Consider the following 24,011-nt stretch of genomic DNA (forward strand, 5'->3'; position numbering starts at 1 on the left):
GATTCCATTGTGTGAATATCAATTGATTACATCATTTTATGGCTAATGGAGGGGAATGATTTTCAGTGCAGGACTGTCATGATAGTACTGGCATGTAAAATCTATAATTTATCTTTTAGTGGAACGTGCACACATACCTGCTGGTTATATATGTGAGATCAAATTGTTGGTAAATATGTTTAATCATGCTCAGCTTTAATACCAAATACTACTGAATACTTAGGATTTCATTTATTTATTCATGGAGACATAGAGAAAGGGGCAGAGACACAGGTAGAGGGAGAAGCAGGTTTTCCCTGGGGAGCCTGAAGCAGGACTTGATCCCAGGACCCCGGGATCACAACCTGAGCCAAAGGCAGAACCTCAACTGCTGATCCACCCAGGCGTCCCCATCCACACACTCTCTAAAACTTAGTAGCTTATGTCATTTTCTCTATCTCTCTTTTTTTAAAGATTTTATTTATTTATTCATGAGAGACAGAGAGAGAGAGAGGCAGAGACACTGGCAGAGGGAGAAGCAGGCTCTATGCAGGGACGCCAATGCAGGAGTCTATCTCCAGACCTTGGGACTCATGCCTAGGCAGGACTCATGCCTAGCCAAAGGCAGGCACTCAACCACCTAGACACCCAGGGGTCCCCCAAGTGGTCATTTTATCTGCTTTTTTGTTACTGTTACTATGGAGTTGGGCATTAACCTTTTGATAATCTTTTTTTCAAAGTATCTGCTGGGTTATTGAGCCTATTTTTTCTGTTTTGGTATTTTTTTCTTTAGGCTATATATATATATATTATGAGAATGAGTCCTTTTTTCCTTCTCTCACTCTATTTCTCTCTCTTGAGCTTATGATGCAGAGAAGTTCTTAATGTAATCCAATTTTTGATTTCAACATTTATGGTTGGTGGTTTTTATCATTTTTAGAAATTTTCTCATATACTCAGACAACAGAGATAGACCCTTTGTGTTTTTCTGAAAACATCATAATGATCTATATAATATCAATCAGAAACGTATTAAGAGTCATTGTTCTCTAGTTTGTGTAGTGACTGAGGTTTTCTGGTTTTTCCTTTTTTCTCAACATGGCTAACAAATTGAAGTGTATTCTGAAAGTGTTTTATTGTGGTTTCTTTTCATTTGCTTTAATTAGTCATTTCTTCACATGAATTAATAGCACCACACTCTTGGAGCACACTGCCACTGTACTCTTTCTCCATCTTTTCCTGGCTTTGGGTATGTTTAGCAATCTCAGACAACCACAGAACCAATGTCACTTTGGATCTCAAAGCCTTCAGTGTGCTTCTCTGCTCTGATGAATAATTATTACTATATCCCAAAGCAGAATGGCCACTAGAGGCTTGACAGTAGCAATAATTTACTTGTTATAGTTTGTAGCTGGAATTTTCGCTAACCAAAGCTGTTTTACCTATATCTCTCTCTTTACCTCACGGGAGGTAGGTTAAGTTCTACAGATTTTATTGTCCAATACATGAGTATAGTCAAGTCATGGGACATTGTCTCTAAAGGGGTCCCACCCACAGGTGACAGCCTCTGGGTGAAAATAGTTCTGCCAGGACTTTGCATGCACACATCTTTGATATGTGTCCAGGGCTGTGTCCATTATGGTACCATGCGGGTCTTCCTTATCTTCCAGATCATTAATGTTAACCCTATGGACTCTTTTGGAGGGGGGTTAAAGTAAGAACTTCCAGGTACATTGTTCCAGGTACATTAATTTTGTTCTGTGTGTTACTGCCAAATGTACCACAAAAGAGTATGAAGAAAAAACATTTTGGATAGGGTTGTGATATCTTGGGCAGGCCGGGTGACCCAGCGCTTTAGTGCCTGCCTTTGGCCCAGGGTGTGATCCTGGAGTCCTGAGATCGAGTCCCACGTCCGGCTCCCTCCTGGAGCCTGCTTCTCCCTCTGCCTGTGTCTCTGTCTCTCTCTCTCTCTCTCTGTGTGTCTCTCATGAATAAAAAAATAAAATCTTAAAAAAAAAAAAAAAGGTTGTGATATCTTATCAAAATGATACATTGGCTTTATGGACCATTGTTGTTATTCCTTGATACCGTGTTGTGAGCTTGTGATCTGGACCAGCAATTCCATGATTTTCATCCACTCCAGGCACAAGCAGTAGGTCAGGTGTATTCATAACAAGATCAACATTTCCGCCCAATCTTCACCTCATTTCAGAGCCACCCAAAGAACGTTTGTCCTTGTGATTACCTGTTTCATTTTACCCTGTCTCATCCATCTTTTAGTCTATATTGTTGGGTTTCTTTTTTAATTTAATTTTTTTATTTTTAAATATTTTATTTATTTATTCATGACAGACACACACTTTCTTAAGGGAGAGAGAGAAGCAGAGGCAGAGGCAGAGGGAGAAGCAGGCTCCATTTTGGTAGCCCGCCATGGGACTTGATCCTGTGTTTCCAGGATCCAGCCCTCGGCTGTAGGCAGCGCTAAACCGCTGAGACACCCGGGTTGCCCTGTTCATTTTTTTTTTTGTTTTAAGATTTAATATATTTATTTGACAGAGAGCACAAGCAAGAGGAGCAGCAGAGGGACAGTTAGAAGCCGGCTCTCCTAGCAGGGAGCCTAACATGGGGCTCAATCCCAGAACACTGGGTCACAACCTCAGCTAAGGCTTAACCACTGAGCCACCCAAGCGCCCTTATGTTGTTCTTTATGATATTTCTTGTTGATGAGTGGTGAACATCTCTGTCCTAAATCCTATGTGTTTCCCAATTCTCAGCCATTTTCTTGTAATGAGGCATGATTCCACTGTTTCCAGGACCTGTTCTGCCTGGGTTAGAAGTACAAGATCTGTCATCAACTACAAGTAAATTCATATGCTTCTGAACAGTTTAGGTGTTTCTTCACACATCTCCCTTGCAAGTTCACTACAGAAGTTTAAGGTAGACCTTCATGAGTACTGGGATTTTTCAGTGTGGTTGAATGCAAGCCCCACAGGAACAGGGCAGAAGTGAATGTTATAAGTCACCCAATTCTTCTGCATTGTATCCTGCCAGTGATAGCCTTGATAAATATCTCCTGATGTAAACTGCTTTTTAAAAAGTTCCAAGGCTTTATTTGTTTTTACAGAGAGAGTGTATGTGGATGGGGTGGGAGGGAGAGGGAGGGAATCTCAAGAAGACTTCATGCTGAGCACCGAGTCCAGAGTCTGTTGAGGAACCTGAACCCACAACCCCTGAGATCATGACATGAGCCAAAATCAAGAGTCAGACACTGAACTGACTGAGCCACGCAGGCAACCGACATTGAATAGATTTTATCCCAGATCCTGTGTCAGGCTAATGAGTGTTTGATGAGGTGGTGCACATCTGGGAAAATTAGTCAGGAGACATACTGGGGTCAGACTGAGTGGAGGATAGTGTTGGGAAACGATTCTATGGGTTTAAGTTACTCTGTATGTTAAGGATAGAGGCACTGAAAGTGTTTATCCTTAATTGGCTTTCCGCTGCTGTGCGAATATTAAAATGCTTTGAAATATAGTGACAATATCTTACCCTTAGGTGGAGGACAGATTTGTTAACTGTAGAGGAAAACGGATATCGTCTTCTATGGCAAAGGTTCAGGAAGATATGCTCTCTGCTCCTTCAAGATATTGGGATTCCCTGTGCTCAGGGTCTCATAGATGCGACACAAACCCACTGCATATGCAGCATCTATATGTGTGAAATGGGGATTTGGAGCTGGCAAGTGAAATTAGTGTGATCAAGAAATTTGTTCTGTTTCATGTGTCATGAACCCTAAGATCCTTGGACTTGAATCTGAGAGTCCTCTGTCTTCTGCTAGCATTGGAAAATTGTTATAGGCAAGCTTGTTCCACTATAGAATATGTGGAACATGGAATTTTTATACTTCTTGGGATTATCCATGGGTTTATTTAAAAATGAAGTTGATGGGCACCTGGGTGGCTCAGTCACTGAGCCTCTGCCTTCGGCTTAGGTTGTGATCCCAGGTTCTGGGATCGATCCCCCGCAGGGAGCCTGCTTCTCCCTCAGCCTTTCTCTCTGCCTCTCTCTGTGTGTCTCTCATGAATAAATAAACAAGATCTTAAAAAATAAAAACATGAAATTGATATTTATGCGTCTGTTTCTCCTTTTAATTTATTTGTTCACTTGTTTTTTAGCCTCCACCTATAAGTGAAATCATGTGTTATTTGCTTTTATTTGCCTGACTTATCAGCACAGTACTTTCTAGGTATTTACAGTGTCCAGCACAATACTTCCTAGGTCTATTTTCATGGTCATCAATGGCAAGAAACCGCAAAAAAGGCAGAAACAGACCCACTCCAAAAATAAAACAGAACTGCTGCTTTCTGGAGTGGAATGGAGAGGGATGATGGGCCAACTGGGTAAAGGGGAATGGAAGGTATAGGCTTTCAGTTATAGAATAGATAAATCATGAGGCTGAAGGATATAGCAGAGGGGATATGGTCAGTGGTATTGTAATCTGGTTCTATGGTGCTAGGTACTCGCTACACTTGCATGGAAAAACATTTAAGTTGCAAATGGATGTCAAAAGAAAGCCAGAGCAACACCTGGCTATCAAACAAGCTAGAGTATTTTTTTCTTGTACGATGTTTATCGTGCTTTGGTACCAGGGTAATGCTGGGCCTCATAGGATGATGTTGAATATGTTCTGTCCATTCCACTATTTGTAAGATTTTGATGGATTGTCATTAATTATTATTTTAATGTTCGGTAGAGCTGACCAGCGAAGGTATGTGCTCCTGGGCTTTTCTGTGCTGGGAATTGTTTTTATTCTACATTCAACTTTCATTCTTGTTATTGGTCTGTGAAGATCTACTTGTTGGGTTTAAGATTTCTATTTCAATCTTGTTTGTTTTATATACATAGGGGAATTATCTGGGATTTTTCTAAGTTATCTGATTTGTTAGTTTATACTTGTTCATGGCAATCTGTTATCACAGTATGTATTTCTGTAGTTATCTGTTGTGTTTTCTGTCCCATTTCTTGTTTTAATTTTTTAGACTTCTCTCCTTTTTTCTTAGTTAATGTAGTTAAATTTTTTATTATTTTTTGGAAAATCTGGGCATTGACGTCAATGTTAAGTTACTGTTTATTATGGTCCCTACCTCTAATTTTTCTTTGTTAGTTTCTTTCTCTACTTGATCACAGGTAAGTTTCTTCTTTCTCTAGTTCCTTGTCTTGTAACGTTCAGAAGAAAAGTTGGGGGTGTCTAGGTGGCTCACTCGGTTTCGCATCTGACTCTTAATCTCAGTTTAGGTCTCGATCTCAGGGTCTTGGGTTCAGGACCCAGTTAGCCAGTTAGGCTTCATGTTAGGTATGGAACCTACTATGATAAAGAAATGAATAAATAAAAGAAAGGGGGAAAAAGTTGAAACTGCAACTTAATTCAGGCATTTATAGCATTAAAAAAATTGAAAATGGAGTGTGTCATAGAAAAAATTACTAGAAATAAACAATACCAGTGATAACCAACAAAACAACAAAACAATAAGGATTCTTCAGGGTTTTTTATGGATGTCATCTGTAAAGAGATAAACTTGCATTTTCTTTTCCCATTTGGATTCATTTAAGGTTTTTTTTTTCTCCCATTCAGACTAGAATATCCAGTACTATGTTGAATAGAAGTGAAATCCCTTTGTTATGATCATACAGAAGAAGCTTACAGTTTTTTTTTTTTACTATTGAATATGTTAGATTTCAGGGCAGCCCTGGTGGCGCAGCGGTTTAGCGCCACCTACAACCCAGGGTGTGATCCTGGAGACCCTGGATCGAGTCCCACATCAGGCTCTCTGCATGGAGCCTGCTTCTCCCTCTGCCTGTGTCTCTGCTTCTCTCTCTTTCTGTTTCTATGAATAAATAAAATCTTTAAAAAAAAAAAAAAAAAAGAATATGTTAGATTTCAGGTTTTCATAGCTATATGGCCTTTATTAAGTTGAGGTAGTTTGCTTCTATTCCTACTTTATTGAGTGTTTTTAATAATGAAACATTGTCCAGTATGCTCATATTCTTGTTCTGCAGCAATATGATTGCCATTTTTGATCTTCATTCTGTTAATGTGGAGCCTTTACCTTATAATTTTCCATATGTGAAAACACCCTTGAATTCCAGGAAGAATTGCCTTTAATTGTGTTGTAAAACGTGCTTTTGATTCAGTGTGCTAGTTTGCTTTTTTTATTGTGGACTTTGTATAACTGCGCCTCACAGGTAGTAGTTTGTAATCTTCTTTACTTGTACAGTCTTGCTTTGCCTTTGACAACCTGGTAACACTTGAGTCACAGAGACAATTTTGATAATTTCCCTTCTCTTCACTCCCTGAAAATGTTGGAAGAGATTTGAAATACTTTTCCATGGGACTCCGGGGTGGCTCAGCAGTTGCGCGTCTGCCTTTGGCTCAGGGCGTGATCCCAGAGTCTCGGGATCGAGTCCCACATCAGGCTTTGTGCATGGAGCCTGCTTCTCCCTCTGCCTGTGTCTCTGCCTCTCTCTCTGTGTGTCTCTCATGAATAAATGAGTAAAATCTTTTTTTTTTTTTTAAGTTTTTATTTATTCATGATCGACATAGAGAGAGAGACAGGCAGAGGGAGAAGCAGGCTCCATGCCGGGAGCCTGAAGCAGAACTCGATCCCGGGACTCCAGGATTGCGCCCTGGGCCAAAGGCAGGCGCTAAACCTGAGCCACCCAGGGATCCCCGAATAAAATCTTCAAAGAAAAAAAAAATGTCCTTTCACATTAAATCTCTGAATTATCTAGTGAATTCATTTGGAATAAGACTTTTCTTTTTCTTTCTTTTTTTTTTTTTTTTTTGAATAAGTCTTTTCTTTGTTGGGACGTTTTAAATTACTTTTTCCATCTACTTAGTAGTTGTAGATCAGTTGTGACATTTTAAATATTTCTTCAGGAAATATTTATTGGAATCCTGAAATCTAGGTAGCTTACATCTTTTTTGAAATTTATACACATTTTTCATATCTCTTTTTTGGCATATAGTTATCCATTGTCAATTCTTTTTATTTGTGTTTTTATGGTCAGTTAATACTGTCTGCTGTCACTTCACTTCTGATTTTAATTGGCCTTTTTTTTTTCATTCTTACTTGATTTTGTTAAACATCTGTCAATTTTGTTGATCTTTCCTGAAAACCAACTCTTCATGTTGTTGATAATTCTCCCCCCCTTTTTTTAATTTTTATTTATTTATTCATGAGAGAGAGTGGCAGACAGAGGCCAAGGGAGAAGCAGGCTCCATTCCATGCAGAGAGCCAGAAGTGGGACTTGATTCTGAGTCCAGGACCACACCGTGGGCTGAAGGCGGCGCCAAACCACTGAGCCACGCAGGCTGCCTATTTTTGCTAATTCCTCTTTGGTTCTTTTTTGTTTATGTTTAAATTTCCTCCCATTGCACTTTGGACTCACGGGACTTTCCTGATTTTTTTGAGTTTTAAGAAAGTAATTTGTACTATAGCATGACAGTACTACAGTGCTACTACTATAGCTGTAGTACTACAGCTATCTATTAGGCTATTGGTCAGTACATTCTGTGTTAGTTTATGTGTCTATTGAGGAATAAAGTCCTGATGAGGGGATCCCTGGGTGGCGCAGCGGTTTGGCGCCTGCCTTTGGCCCAGGGCGCGATCCTGGAGACCCGGGATCGAATCCCACATCAGGCTTCTGGTGCATGGAGCCTGCTTCTCCCTCTGCCTGTGTCTCTGCCTCTCTCTCTTTCTCTCTCTGTGACTATCATAAATAAATAAACATTTAAAAAATAAATAAATAAACTGAGCCATACAAAAAAAAAAAAAAAAAAAGTCCTGATGATTCCTTCTGAGCCATCTTGCTGATTTTCTATGACTGGTTTTTAGGTTATCTATTAGTGGTTGTCAGCATATTCATCTGAGAGTAGTGAGTGGAATAATTTTACATTTCTCTTTCTTGATTTCTTTCAGCCGTATCTTCACGTGACACCCAGAGCTTGCTGTCAAAGCCAAGTATCGAAGCTTCCTTCCAAAGAGTGTCAATGGGTAGATTAAAAAATAATACCATTGAGAATTTACACTTCATGACAGACTGGGACAATGATGGAGAGAGTGAAGGGCATCAAAGACATCATGAAGGACACAACCAAACTGAGACATCTGCCCATAATAAGAATCTCCCTGCCCAAAATGGTGAAGGATATAAAACATTTTCAGTAACCTCCCTTTTTAAGTCTGCTACTTCCACAAAGCAGTGCATTTCTGAAAACAAAAGCTCAAATCATATATTCAAACTTACATATTTAGGGAAAGCCGACAGTTTGGACAATCTGGGAAGTTACCTAGTCCATGCTGAAAATAATTATTTGAACCCTTGTGAAAAAAGAATTGGATTTTCTATTCAGTCAAATATTTCTAAAAATCAGAGATTTGTAAATGAAGAACAAAGTGCTAAACAGGATCCATTTGAGAGGTGTTTCACTAAGGAGTCGACCCTACAAAATTACAAGAGCGTGTTCAATGGAGACAGAGTTGCTGAATGCAGTGAATCTGAGAAAACATTTAACCAGGGCTCCAATGTTAGTCGATGTGTGAGGACTCAGCTTCTAGGGAACCATCATGAGTGTAGTAAATGTGGGGAAGTCTTTTACCAAAACTCTAACCTTAGTACACATAATAGTATGAATATAGGAGAGAATCCTAAAAATGAATGTGAGAATGCTCTTAACAAGTCCTCCAATGTTGATGATCAACAGAGAATTCATGTGGGAAAAAACCCATTCAGGTGTAGTCAACCTGGGAAAATGTTTTGTCAAGCACCAAGGCTAAGTATACATAAGACAGTCCATACTGGAGAGAAAAGTGACATTTGTAAGGAATGTGGCAAAGATTTTGACTTGGACTCAGTACTACCTCAATGTCACGACATGCGTACTGGAGAGAAACCGTACAAATGTGAAGAATGTGGCAAGGCCTTTACACAGCACTCAACCCTTACTCAACATCACACAATTCATACTGGCGAGAAACCACACAAAGTTGAGGAATATGGCAAGACCTTTAAGAGGTGTTCATATCTTACTCGACATCACAGAATTCACACTGGTGAGAAACCTCACAAATGTGAGGAATGTGGCAAGAGCTTTACTAGGCATTCATATCTTAAACAACATCATAGAATTCATACTGGAGAGAAACCTTTCAAATGTGAGGAATGTGGCAAGGCCTTTAACCAGAACTCAAGTCTTACTCGACATCATAGACTTCATACTGGAGAGAAGCCTTACCAATGTAAAGAATGTGGTCGAGCCTTTACCCAGCACTCACACCTTACTAGTCATCACAGAATTCACACTAGAGAAAAACCTTAACAAATGTAAAGAATGCGGTGAGGCCTTTAATCACTGTTGAGCCTTTATTCATTATCAAAGAAGTCCCACTAGAGCAAGGCTTCAACGTTTTAGGATTGTGAGAGAATGTTTAAGTTCTTTTAAGCAACAAGAAACTTGACTTGAATGGAAAATGATCAATATTCTTTTCTTTTAGAGCAATTTATCCCTACCTTAAGACAGATTGTCCTACATCTAAAACTTTATACAACGAAATTATATAAAATATTCCTTGATTTTACAATGATAAATGAAAAACTTAAAAATTCTTCAATGTAACTGTGGAGGCGGAGAAAATGAGGCCATTCCACCTTAACTTCAGAATTAGCCCAAGTACAGCCATCTCAGGCCCCTGTGATAAGAGCTGAACTTTACCTTACTTCGGTTACAGGAAAAAACAGCTTACAGCTTAACGCCCTAGAAAGTCCCATATCAGAATGAGAACAGAGCTTAATGCCCTTGAAAGCCCCATATCAGAATGTAAACAGAACTTGAGAAATTCCTCCATCCCTTCTGGAGGTCACCTAGACCAGGCCATATAACTAATCTGGAACCCACCTCGGGGTCCAAGTCCCTGCCTCGCTGTTTCGGGTACACTTGGACCCAAGCTCAAGCTTGTAAATAAACCCTCATGTGTTTGCATCAGTGTCAGCTCCTTTGTGGTTTCTCAGATACGTAATCTAGGGCACAACACTAACAAGGAATGCAAGGATTTTTATGTTCTTTTATTGTTGTTGTCAACTCTGAGAGCAAAATAATTCCTGGAATGTAACAATAAGAGCTGAATAATCACAGCATTAATGGAAAAGATTAGTTACATAGAACCACTTTTTCCCTTCATTCTATCTCCTCTTGATGTTGATCAAACTGTACCATTGGCCATTCAGTTTTGTTTTGTTTTTTAAAGCCATATGCTTTTGCAGAGACACAGTTATCTGGTGTCCAATAAAGAACGGGGAAGAGAAAAGTGAAAGAACAATGGAAACCCCTTCTTGGTCTGGAGGAGCAGAGTTGTAACGTAGAAGGTTCCCTTTCTAGTAGACACCTCCTGTCTGGTGCTGGAACCGATCAGTTGTATCTTTCTCCTCCATTTCCAGCTGTTCAAGTGTGTGTCTTATTCCTTTATTGGATGCCCATCAATCATGTAACCTATTGCATTGACAAACCTTGTTCACAATAGTTTTTCATTAGTTTATTACATGCGGTATACGCTTCTTCATCTTTAAGTGCGCGACAACAATCCTGCCCCATCACCTAAGAATTAATATGATCATTGTTCTCAGTCTTGACTTCTATCTTTATTTTATAATATTTATTGGATTCCAACATATAGCATTAACACCCAGTGCTCATCCTATCAAGTGCTCCCCTCAGTGCCCGTCCCCCAGTCACCCCTCAGTTTTGACTCCTTTGGGTTTTCCTTCAGCCATTGAGAGTGCCAGCATCTCCTAGCTACCTCTTCTCAGAGGTACCAGGTCCCCAACGACAGTACACAAGTAGCACCAAGAGTGTCAGTAGAAGCAACTATGGGAGGATTTGTAAGTACTGCTCAACTCTTACTCCACATTAGGTAATTCATATCAGAGAAATGAAATATGTGTAAAGAATGTGGCAAGGCCTTTCAACAAGAGAAAACCATGATTACTGATCAGAAAATGTATAGTGGAGAGGATTTTACAAGTATGAAAGATTTGGCAAGCCCACTAACCAGTATTCAAGCCTTACCATCTTAGGAAAATCATTACAAGGTCATTACATCTAGATAAACCTCTAGACTTACTCAACATCATAGCTATCATACAGAATAGAAACCATAAAGTGTAAAAGTTGTAGTTCCTTTAACTGGAATTCAGTCCTGAATCAGTATCCCAAAATGCATACTAGATTCAAAACCTACAATCAAATGAATGAGGAAAGACCTTGTTTTTATATACTTTAGAAAACATCAGAGATTACAGAAAGTAAGTTGAAAGACATAAATATTTAGAAATGTACTTATTGAACATCAAATGTCAATAAATGTCACAAATCAATACAAAGCGGTATATCAGTTACCCTTTTTAGACAGTACTCTATATCAAATACAAGTAGGGCAGTCCCGGTGGCAGGGCGGTTTAGTGTAGCCTGCAGCCTGGGGAGTGATCCTAGAGATCCGGTATCGAGTCCCACGTCAGGCTTCCTGCATGGAGCCTGCTTCTTCCTCTGCGTGAGTCTCTGCCTCTTGCTCGGTCTCTCTGAATAAATAAATAAATAAATAAATAAATAAATAAATAAATAAATCTTTTTCAAAAAATACAAGGAAGAGTACAAAGTTAACATGAAAATGATGTATTATGCTTCAAAAGATACAAGGGATGGATTTTTGCAAAGGTATAATTTCAATGTGCTTGTTCTATACTGACCGTATGTGAGATTGGTGACTAGTCATATTAATGCATTTTTTTTTTTAGAAGATTCACAGATGCCTAGTTGGTATATGAAATTATATGGCTGACTGTTGCTACATCAAAGATGAGATGCCCTTATTCCTTAGGTGGGTCTCATGCAGACCTCATTTCCCATTGAAATGAACAACATGATTTAGAATATATGAAGAAGATCTAAATGGAGATGCTGTTCATGGTTATAACATTAAGTTACCATGAAATAAGTTTTCAGAATATCATTCTCCATTCATTAAAAGTAAAAAACTTTGTGGATAGTTTATTTTTATTTTATTTTATTTTATTTTTATTTATTTATGATAGTCAGAGAGAGAGAGAGAGAGGCAGAGACACAGGCAGAGGGAGAAGCAGGCTCCATGCACCGGGAGCCCGACATGGGATTCGATCTTGAGTCTCCAGGATTGTGCCCTGGGCCAAAGGCAGGCGCCAAACCGCTGCGCCACCCAGGGATCCCAACTTTGTGGATAGTTTAAATAAAATGATTTGCTAGTTGGTCTTTAAGGAAAAAGAGATGGCAGTCCTGTAAAATACTGATGAATCTGGATAATAGCAATGGTTATAAGTTGGATTCTCAACATCAGGTGATGTGGTTCCAATGAGGAAATCGGTACAAATACCACAAAGAGAAGAGATAAGTCTTCCCTATGATGGCATACAGATGGAAATTCATATTTCTTAAGAGTTCTCTCAAGCCTGAAAAGGTTTTATATGGAAATTAAGCGGTTAACAAGTTAAAATCAACTGTTAAAAGAGGTCTTTCTTTAAGCCTCTTGGTAACCAGAGGTTAAAAACCTATAGTCCATACATAATAGATAGGGAGAAAATAATGGAAGTATACACCCACAGAAAATCACCAAATCCCAAAGATAAATAGCAAATGAAGAAGACGGCAAATATTTCTGAAATATGTGTAAGTAAGCAGATTTTCTTTTTTTAGTAAGCAGATTATTGATTAGATATGAGAATAAGAAGATGAGAGTGGTGACAGCTAAAGAGTGTGAAGTTTCTTAGCAGGTAATGAAATGTTCTAGAATTGACAATGGTTTGCTTATATCTACATGTGACTTGGTTAAGAAGCTATCAATTGTACACGTTAGGTGGATAAATTATGTGGCATGTAAGTTATACCAAATAAAGCTGTTTAAAAGGAACCCCAAATACGATATTCCTACAAAGGTCTCGTATTAATGGCAAATATGAACAACTGCATACATTCAGGTATTAATTAAACACATACATATGTGCACACATGCACACAGAAGATTTCAACTGGAATTTGGTATTTGACTTTCTCTTTTAATTTTTGTGATAATACAGAAAAACAATTTTTCAGAGAAGCACATGGAAAGGAAGTTCTGTCAAACTAAACATAATATATACTCAGACACCTGGGTGGCTGCATGATTGAGTGTCTGCCCTTGGATCTGTTGTGATCTGGAGTCCCAGGACCAAGTCCCACACCTGGCTCCTCTTGAGGAGCCTGCTTTTCCCTCTGCTTGTGTCTCTGCCTCTCTCTGTGTGTCTCTCATGAATAAAAATAAAATCTTTTTTAAAAAAATAAAGGAAGAGAAAACATATAGTAATTAATATCAATTAAGTTCAGTAGGTTGATTTTGAGTGGAAAAAAATGTATGGACACTAAAGTCTAAAGTAGGTTTCTCCAACGAATTGAATGGATATGCACACATCTATGCATATTTTTAATCTATATTTGTATAGACCCAGAGATTATATATAGGCTTACTACATATAGAAATAGATGTCTCTCTTTCTATAGGTCTCTACATAGATAGTGGGAAAAATTTCCTGTAATGAATTAGCTAATATGATTGTGAGAGCTGGCAAGTCTGGAGTCTGCAAAGAAGGCCAGCAGGCTAGAGACCCAAGGCAGTGCAGATGGTGAAGCTTGAGAATCTGAAGACAGTCATAGGTGAGAAGGAAAAAGCACCTCTGAAATATATAGGTAATCGCTTCTTGGCTTTTTGGCTAATATCAAGTGTGAAATATACAGGTAATTATTATGTTCTCTAAATGGACTGTCTAGTAAATGGTATGGTCTTTTGGGGTAAAACTTTAATATAAGCTAAATGGAAAAATGCAAATAGCTTCAATAAAGAGTTACACAAAATCTTTTAAGTTAGAATATGTGACTACATGTATGAGAATATACAGCATTTTCAAGCATGCACTAGTACAGAAGATAGAAAATAAGAATTATGGTAGGATGTTTAACAATGTTGCTTCATAATGTCATCAAGGACCATATTCACAATATATGTCACTGAAAGAGTAATGAGCAGTGCCACTTTAGGTTGAGGTACATGGCATGAAGACAAGTAGTGATATGGGACAGGGGAGGCGGTAACAATGAGCACACAGGGATAAATGAAATGCACAGAGTCTGGGAGCTTGGGGTAACACAGCCACAAGGGAAGAGAAGACAGGACCCATGTTAGTTCTTAGGACTGCTGTAACAAATTATTACAACTGGGTGCTAAAGAACCCAAAAAATTATTGTGTCACACTTCTGGAGGCACTTAGACATCTGAAGCCAAGCTGTTGGCGGGCCACCTTTTGTCTCAAGAATTGAGTCTTCCTTTCTAACTTCGGGGAACTATAGCTATCCTTGATCTTCTTTGTCTTGAGACACATCGTTGTCCATTCATCACACAGCATTGTGTCTAAACTTCCCTCTTGGGATGCCTGGGTGGCTGAGTGGTTGAGCCCCTGCCTTTAGCCCAGGGAGTGATCCTGGAGTCCCAGGATTGAGTCCCACATCAGGCTCCCTACAGGGAGCCTGCTTCTCTCTCTCTCTGCCCCTCTCTGTCTCTGTCTGTCTGTCTGTCTCTCTCTGTCTCTCATGAATAAATAAAATGTTTTTTAAAATAATAATAAACAAACTTCCCTCATCTCAATAGGACAACAGGGATTGAATTGGGGTTTACCTGAAACCAGTATGACAACCAACTTAATTACATCTGCAAAGATCCTATTGCCCAAAATAGGTTAAGTTACAGGCACTGAGGTTTAGGACTTGAACATCATTGAGACATGTTCTGTAACTTGGAACACGGCTAAAAGCACTAGGTTGTTAAATGTCACTGAGGGGTTAAAGTGCACTACAGATTTTAAGGTTGGGTGGGTGTATGCAGGGACATTAAGGGTATGAGGCCTATGTGTTGAGGGAATGAGAAGGTAAAGGAAATCATGAGAAAGAAGGGGATGGTGGATGACAAATTAATGGGCAAAGGGAGTTCAAAGGCAAGGTTGGGTAAAAGACATATGCAAATTTATTGCCTGTGATGGGTCAAAGAACATATGGATGGAAGGGGGATAGTTACTTGTGAATGCAGTCCTGGGAGTGTTCAGTGTTGCAACGAGAGATAAACGATGGGAAGAACAGATGATACCTGGGGAACAGAGTGTATGTGGGTGGAGGGGGATCATCAGAGCTGGGAGAAGAGAGGGCATCAGTAGGCCAAAGGGTCCATGAGAAAGTCAGGGAGTGTAGGGTTCTGGGTAATGAGTGTAAGGTCATGAGGAAACTAAGGACTCTGTAAAATGATGGGTCAGATATTGATAATGGACATAAGAGACATGATAAATGGGCTAAAATCATTGGAATTGGGTGGGGAAAAGACAAATGGCATTGGAGGAGGAGAAAAGAATACATGGAGGTTTGGGACAATGGAAGGAAGAGAGCTCTAGAATCAGGCAAGAAGGGTTTATTGGTATAGAGGTCTGAAACACACTTCATGGACTTAGAAGAGCAATGAAGACTAGGAGAGTCCTTTGCAGGGAAAGTTTTCACAGAAATGTAAAGGTCACAGAGGTGAAGACCTTAAGGTCACAATGGGGGATAAAGAGGAAGGAGGGGAGGGATGGAGCTGGGGGTGGTAGAAATTGTAGGGGTACATTTGGAGGTCACTAATTCATTCTCCTACTCATTAATTGTCTTATTTGTACTTGGTTCAAAACTGTCAAGTTTGTAATTCCAGCCATGGGGCAATAACCTTACTTATATAAGATGCCTAGTAGTTCCTTCAGTTGAATTGGCAGTAAAGGACCACGGATAAAATTCTGAGTAAACAGGGAGACTCAACATCGTCTGTCTCCCTTGAGGATACCACACACAAGTTGTGACCATGGAGGAGATCAGGTGGAAACCAGTACATTCAATGCCTCAGGAAACCTTGATTTTAAGCTTCTAGCGCACTAAACAGAAAGCCCAGTTAAGCTCAATGAAATTCAGACTTTAAAAACAGAATTCTGTTTTTAGGACCTTTAAATACTTGCAATTGGAGGGGATAACGATAGCAAACATACACGTAGGCATATCATCAATTGTGTAATGAGAAATATCTAAATAAAGTTTAAAAATGCCCATGAGGTTTCCCTGGGTGGCGCAGTGGTTTGGCGCCTGCCTTTGGCCCAGGGCGCGATCCTGGAGACCCGGGATCGAGTCCCACGTCTGGCTCCCGGTGCATGGAGCCTGCTTCTCCCTCTGCCTGTGTCTCTGCCTCTCTCTCTCTCTCTCTGTGACTATCATAAAAAAAAAAAAAAAAAATGCCCATGAATTACCCCCAGTCAGTAATAGTTTGACCTTCAGACATACAGGTTGTGAGGTTGGGGTGGGGCTTCCGTTCTGCAATTTCAGAGTATAAAACACATAGACACTAAAATATTTTGTACTGGTTCAACATAAATACGTAATGGTTGGTTTACATAAATATTGTCCTATCACACTCATTGTCAGTGACATTGCATTCCTTAACCAATGCTGCATGAAACTGGCATTTTCACATCAGTAGAAGTAGAACGGAGCAGCGGAATATAAAACATATTCCACAGTGATTGTAAGCACAACACCCTCGTGCAAACACTCTTCCTTCTACGGTTACAAAATTGAATGTATCTGCCTCCTGTTACACACATCATGAAATATAGATCTTTGATTTGTACACATGTGACTTAACTGGGCGGCTCTGGGGAAGGAGATTGTTGTCCCATCATGACTTATATTCTTACACCGAATACACAATTTCTTTTTTTTTTTTTTAATATTTTATTTATTTATTCATGACAGACATAGAGAGAGGGTAGGGAGCAAAGACACAGGCAGAGGGAGAAGCAGGCTCCATGCAGGGAGCCCGATGTGGGAGTTGATCCAGGACTCCAGGATCACGCCCTGGACCAAAGGCAGGCGCCAAACCGCTGAGCCACCCAGGGATTCCCCGAATACACAATTTCTAAATGATTCCTCAAAAACAAAACAAACGGGACGCCTGGGTGGCTCAGTGCTTGAGCAACTGCCTTCGGCCCAGGGCGTAATCCTGGGGTTCCGGGATCAAGTCCCACATCAGGCTCCTTTCGGGGAGCCTGCTTCTCCCTCTGCCTATGTCTCTGCCTCTCTGTGTGTGTCTCTCATGAATAAATAAATAGAATCTTCTTTTTTTTTAAAAGCAAAACTAGAGAAAAAATGAAAGAATTTGTACATCATTTCATCTCTCTTTTTTTAAGATTTTTGTTTGTTTGTTTGATAGAGCGCAAGCATGTGAAGGAGCAGAGAGAGAGAGAAGCAGGCTCCCTGCTGAGGAGGGAGCCCAACTCCCAGCTCTATCCTTGGATCCCCACATTGTGACCTGAGCAGAAGGCAGATGCTTAATGTACTGAGCCAGCCAGGCGCCCTCATCCTTTCACCTTTTGACACCACACCAGACCACCTTTCCTTTGGACCGCTTTCTCACTTGGCCTAAACATCTTCCCCTGGGCAGAACCTGAGTATGATACGTTTCCTGACCCGCTCTGCCCACTTTTGCACATGCGCACCACAGACCAGTAGGACTCTGCCGTCAGTACCCCAGACTTCACCCTTGGTGTTGGCTCCCCAGAGCACCTCGCCAGGATTGTCCACCAAGCACTGCACATGCACAGGGAATATTTGTGGTGCACACTGCCCCTCTCAGAGCCTAAACTTGTAGCTGTGTGCTCCTCTCTTCATCAGCCCTCCTCTCCAGAGCAGGACACCCAAAACCCATCTCAAGCAAGCCCACACACTTGAGTTCACAGGTCAGGCAAGGTGGAACCAGAGTCTATGGACAGACCAGTCCATCCCCTAACCAGCGTTGTTATCTCACCCAGAATTTTTTTTTTAAAGATTTTATTTATTTATTCATGATAGTCACAGAGAGAGAGAGAGAGAGAGGCAGAGACACAGGCAGAGGGAGAAGCAGGCTCCATGCAGGGAGCCCGACGTGGGATTCTATCCCGGGTCTCCAGGATCGCGCCCTGGGCCAAAGGCAGGCGCCAAACCGCTGCGCCAACCAGGGATCCCTCACCCAGAATTTGAACACACCCTCTCACTTCCCTATTGCTAAGACTTCACACATGCACATGAGAGAATACATGCGAAGCCCTCAAGAAGCTGGGTACAGCATCAGCCACCTTGAAGAGGACCCCAGAGCGGGTGGGGATCACAGACTGGACATTAAGGATCACCTTGTGTAATATGAATGCATAAGAGGTCCATGAGCGCAGCAGATCTTCTAATGCTCCCGGATCCCTGTTTCAAACTTCAGTGCTAACATCATGGGCACAGAGCTTCAAAAGACCCAGAATTTGCATCGGGAATATTCCCTCTGCCTAAATGTGGCTTGCAGAGCCTATCAGACAATTGTCCCTTCAGATTTGGTCAAAAATGATCACTTAGACCATAACTGGCCCTCCACGGTTCTGCTGCCAGTCCCTGATCTTCGCTTCTCAGAACGGCTCAGAGAACAGAGTTCCTGGCAGCTCCAACTCCTGGGTTGCATGAACTGCCATTCACATTTTCCTGAGCTCAGACTCAGACGAAGGAGAACAAAGGACTTACAATTTGGGGAGTCAGTTTACTTTCCGGTGAAAACAGTGCTTCCAAGGTGACATAGAGCACGCCACCTTCATTCCTGGGATGTCCACTAATAGTCCATACCTTTAATTTAACCAAATAGACCCATGTTTAGTGGCTCTACACTAGAGAATGCAGGCACAGGGTGCCTGTGCACCTGAGCACCCTACCCCCACCGTCTTATGTCAACCCCAACAACTCCTGGTGAGTTCCCAGCAAAGAGTCTACTATTTACTTTTCTCTGTCCTGAGTTTCCTCTGTTGTGGATTCCCAATAAAGAACGCCAATCACCACCCTGAGGAACCACATTCTTTCTTTGCATTTTGGAGTTCACAGAAGGGAGTCTAGTCAATGTGCTGATGTCTGAGCAAGTCTCTGTGTGGAAAACAATGTGTATAGGTTACTGCCATGTTGATTGAGCATGAATTTTGTTCACAAGGAAGTAACGGTGTTCACAAGGAAGTTAGAGTGCACCATGTTGGCAACTTCACATACGATGCAATTTCGTCCCCATTACACCATCCAAGCTGGGCATTAGGTGTCCCATAATAACGAAGAAGATGTAGGTACTGGGCCCGACCTATGTGCTTCATCTTCTGTTTCCCTATTGTAACAACAACAAAAAAAAAGGTTTGTAGATTATAGGTGTGAAATAAGGATAAATGGAAAACTAGAGAAAGGGTAGATTAGTTCAGAGAGCTCTCATTGTTGTGTTTGTATTTTCTTAACAGGATAGAAACATGACTGTGTAAGTATATGCCTGTTTTCCTATAGTCTGTCCTCTCTCGTTAGCAATATATATTCATTTTAATTCTTCCACATTGGGGTTACCTTGTATTTTCCTGAAACTTAGTTGTTCTAGCAAATAGGAAGTGTCATCTCCCTGTAGTTTCTCTGCTTTCCAGGAGGAGTGGTTCAAGAGAATGTGATATAGCTATATCCCTCTCTATCTACTATAATGTAATATTGTTTACGATATACAAATATATCAGAATCTATTACGTGTCATACGTACTATATATAACGTCTATAATATCTATGTCTATCTATCTATAGATATCCGTATCCAAAATTCAACCTTTAAAAAAACGACAGGCTTCCATTTGGGACAAAGTAGGTGAGCCTTGAGGATGTTAGGCAATAACAATAAGCCACACAAAACGGCAAATACTGTATTATCTCAATAATACCTGGAATCTGCGTTGAACTCATAAGAATAGAGTACAGTTGGGATGCCCGTGTGGCTCAGCAGTTGAGTGTCTGCCTTTGCTCAGGATGTGATCCTGGGGTCCAGGATCAAGTCCCACACTGGGCTCCTTCCAAGGAGCCTGCTTCTACCTTTGTCTCTGCCTCTCTGTCTCTCATGAATAAATAAAAGCTGTTTTTTAAAGGATAGAATACAATTGTGATGGTCAGGAGATGACTGAGGACAAAATAGGGGATGTTGGTCAAATGGTACAAAATTTCAGGTATACAGGATGTACAGATTCTGAAAATCTGGAGACTACACATAATTCTATGTCTATTATATTGGGAATTTGCTGAAAAAGTATATCTTAGGAGTTCTCAACACAAATTTATTAAAAATATCTAAGAAAGTATCCTAACTATAGGAGATCAGAAGGATATTAATCAGCTGCATTGTTTTTTAATCAGGTCATTATGTATAGATATTTATATTTTGTAAATTGAGTAACTACTGAATCTCCAGGAATGGAAAATAGGAATCTAGATGAAAGGGTCATGAAGCACAGGATTTAATGTTAAACACAGAAATGAAAGGCAGCCGGGTGGCTCAGCGGTTTAGCACTGCCTCGGCCCGGGGTGTGATCCTGGAGACCTGGGATTGAGTCCCACTTCAGGTTCCCTGCATGGAGCCTGCTTCTCCCTCTGCCTGTGTGTCTGCCTCTCTCTCTCTATCTCTCTCTCTGTGTATTCTAATTAGTGAATAAATAAACTTTTTCAAAAAATTAGTTAACAACTATATATATATATATATATATATATATATATATATATATATATAAAGCACAAATGAAGTTACTAAGATCTATAGTCCTTTGCTCCCATTTATCATATTGTGGGTTTGGGGAATTGTGAGCACCTGCCCTGAAGAGATGAAAGGAAGAGCCACTCAGAATCGGATCTCCTCTCATCGGTCCTGGGAAGGGAAGAGATCCCAGAGCTAGGCCAGACCTGGACACAGCCTCAGAAGGGGGTAGATCTGGGAGGGCTAGGGAGGGATCTGGCAGTAGAAACTGATATCTCTGCCTCTATCATTGCTAAGCCTGTCCAAAGTAATTCACCACACACAGTTCATATTAATTTAGTCTGGTCTAGTCTCTTTTATTTCTATTTTATAAAATAAAAGAAAAAGCAACTTAACATAAACAGAGTTTTCTGGGATGCGTATATTAGAAAGCTTTCCTTAAGAAGAATGTCAAATAAATGCTGCAGGTATACTAATAAAAAAGTCTTTGATCCATGGATGACCCATCAGGGATGACACCAGAACTCACAGGATAACACAGACGGGGAACTGGCCCAACTGAAGCAAAGTTCCCTGTGTACCACCTCTTCCTCACAATGACTCCACATTCCTGAATTCAGCAAGGTACCCACTTGCTCTAACCTAAATTTTCTGGATGTTCTGTATCATGAGTCTTCATCAATTTTTCTTTCTTTTTTAAAAAAGATTTTATTTATTTATTCATGATAGACACATAGAGAGAGGCAGAGACATAGGCAGAGAGAGAAGCAGGCTCCCTGCATGGAGCCTGATGTGGGACTCCATCCCAGGACTCTGGGATCACAATCTGAGCTGAAGGCAGACACTCAACCGCTCAGCCACCCAGGTGTCCCTTCATCTGGTTTTCTCGTGACCAGATGCCTCGGAAAGAAACAGGTTCTATCTGTTTATATCTGGACACCTGCTTGGTCAGTGTTGTTCACTTCCCTCCACATGATCTAATGAAAAAAGAAAAATTACAATGGTGGCAGACAGGGGTATAAAAATTGACAAACATACTCCCAAGGACAAGAATCTTTGGGGTAGCTGTCATCTCAGAGAAGATCTAGGTGAGATACTGTTCCTATGAAGGTGTTGGCCTTTAGGCTTGTGTGTGCACAGAATGACAACCAGAATGAGTCCTACACATGAAACATCTGAGGAACATCTGAATGCTGCATGGAGTTAGTCTATGTGTTCCATACAATGTATAGCAGAACAAGATCCAAAGCCTATAATGTTTGCGATGTATTTGTTGAGCTTCCTGCCCAATGGACATATGGGAACTGTGGTATTTATCTGCTCATGTAGAATCTGGCACAGGATATTGGAGCAGTCAATGGAAACTATGGCTGTGACTTAAAGCTTCACACACCTGGAATCTGGGGACTGATGGTGATGGCCTAGAAGACATCCAAGGGGCCAGAGTTGCCAATGGACACACCTCTGGACACAGTGAAACTGGAAAAGAGGGATGCCTCTCTGGCTCAGTGGTTGAGCATCTGCCTTTGGGTCAGGTTGTGATCCCAAGGTCCTGGGATCAAGTTTCACATCAGGCTTCCTGCAAGGAGCCTGCTTCTCCCTCTGCCTGTGTCTCTGCCTCTGTGTGTGTGTGTCTCTAGTGAATAAATAAATGTAATCTTTCAAACAAAAAGAGAAACTAGAAAAGAAGTCTCTATCCCAAACCATAGAGAAAATATTTCAAAGGCTCCCAAGGTGTGTCAAGTTCCACTTGTGAGGAACATCTGAATGCTGCATGGAGTTAGTCTATGTGTTCCATACAATGTATAGCAGAACAAGATCCAAAGCCTATAATGTTTGCGATGTATTTGTTGTGCTTCTAGCCCAATAGACATATGGGAACTGTGGTATTTATCTGCTCATGTAGAATCTGGCACAGGATATTGGAGCAGCCAACAGAAACTATGGCTGTGACCTAAAGCTTCACACACCTGGAATCTGGGGACTGATGGTGATGGCCTAGAAGATAACCAAGGGGCCAGAGTTGCCGATGGACACACCTCTGGACACAGTGAAACTGGAAAAGAGGGATGCCTCTCTGGCTCAGTGGTTGAGCATCCGCCTTTGGGTCAGGTTGTGATCCCAAGGTCCTGGGATCGAGTCTCGCATCAGGCTTCCTGCATGGAGCTTGCTTTTACCTCTGTCTGTGTCTCTTGTGAATAAATAAATTATCTCTGTTTGTGTCTCTCATGAATAAATAAATAAAATCTTTTAAACAAAAACAGAAACTAGAAATAAAGTCTCTGTCCAAACCATAGAGAAATCGTTTCAAACCAAAGGCTCCCAAGGTATCTCAGGTTCCACTTCAAAGTTATGACCAGGGGATCCTTCGGTGGCTGGGCAGTTTAGGGCCTGCTTTCGGCTCAGGGTGTGATCCTGGAGTCCTGGGATTATGCCCCCTATCAGGCTACCTGCATGGAACATGCTACTCCCTCTGCCTTTCTCTCTGCCTCCCACTTTCTGCATCTTTCATGAATAAATAAATAACCTCTTTTAAAAAAGAAGAAGAAAAGAATCCCTACCAATGTGAATAGTGTGGCAAGGCCTTTATCCAGATCTCAGGCCTTATTCGACATCACATCACAGGATTCATTCATGAGAAAATCTTAACCAATGTAAACAATATACGATGGCCACTAATCATTGTTCAGTACTTACTCATCACAGAATCATAATGCAGAAAACCTTAAAATGTTTTAAATTTGAGAACATTTTTAAGGACTGGTCACCCCTTAGTCCATATTAGAGAATACATATTGGAGAATAACCTTAAAAGTTTTAGAATGTAGAAAGGCCTTACAGCAATGCTAACTAACACTGACTCCTGTTTAGAGAACGTATACTGGCGAGGATTTTTCCTGAGGTTCTGGAAACTGCATGTAAATCATTGGATGTAAAGAAATCGTCATAACAGTTCATGTATAGACAAGCTTAGTGCTGCCCTCTATCGGCCAATGTAAAGATTACCAAAGGAATTTCAACTGGAAGCCAGGAAGATTTGTGAGGTTGCCTGTACTTGCCCTTACTCTATCTGAAGATCCTTCAAGACCAATAGCTAGAAATATGCTCAACTGGCTACCATTAGACCTCAGAAACTGCCTTAACATTTGGTCTAATTACTAACCATTCCCATTTAGTAACATTAATTCTATCAATGGGCTAACTTAAAAATACACCTGCATCGTCGCCTCTTCTTCTTTCAAATTTATTCAAGTTACTTAACAAATAGTGTTTTATTCGCTCATGAGATAGAGTTTAGGGATTCATCAGTTGCAT

At 40.6% G+C, this 24,011-nt stretch overlaps 2 protein-coding genes across 2 annotated transcripts in view; one reads left to right on the forward strand and one right to left on the reverse strand.

Moving 5' to 3' along the window:
• The window catches only part of LOC140600380 (uncharacterized), an 81,943-nt gene extending 71,927 nt beyond the window's left edge, over window positions 1-10,016 (forward strand). Inside the window, 2 exon segments of the mRNA XM_072768634.1 lie at window positions 8,742-9,355; window positions 9,357-10,016. Of these exon segments, the coding sequence (XP_072624735.1) occupies window positions 8,742-9,355; window positions 9,357-9,398 (656 nt within the window). The 3' untranslated portion in view covers window positions 9,399-10,016.
• Window positions 10,017-18,430: 8,414 nt separating this feature from the next.
• LOC140600322 (uncharacterized) overlaps window positions 18,431-24,011 on the reverse strand; it is a 58,184-nt gene continuing 52,603 nt past the window's right edge. Inside the window, exon 3 of the mRNA XM_072768524.1 lies at window positions 18,431-19,310. Within this exon, the coding sequence (XP_072624625.1) occupies window positions 19,159-19,310 (152 nt within the window). The 3' untranslated portion in view covers window positions 18,431-19,158. The remainder of the gene's footprint in view (window positions 19,311-24,011) is intronic.

The sequence above is a fragment of the Canis lupus genome, chromosome 1 (assembly GCF_048164855.1).
Source record: "Canis lupus baileyi chromosome 1, mCanLup2.hap1, whole genome shotgun sequence".
Taxonomy (NCBI): domain Eukaryota; kingdom Metazoa; phylum Chordata; class Mammalia; order Carnivora; family Canidae; genus Canis; species Canis lupus.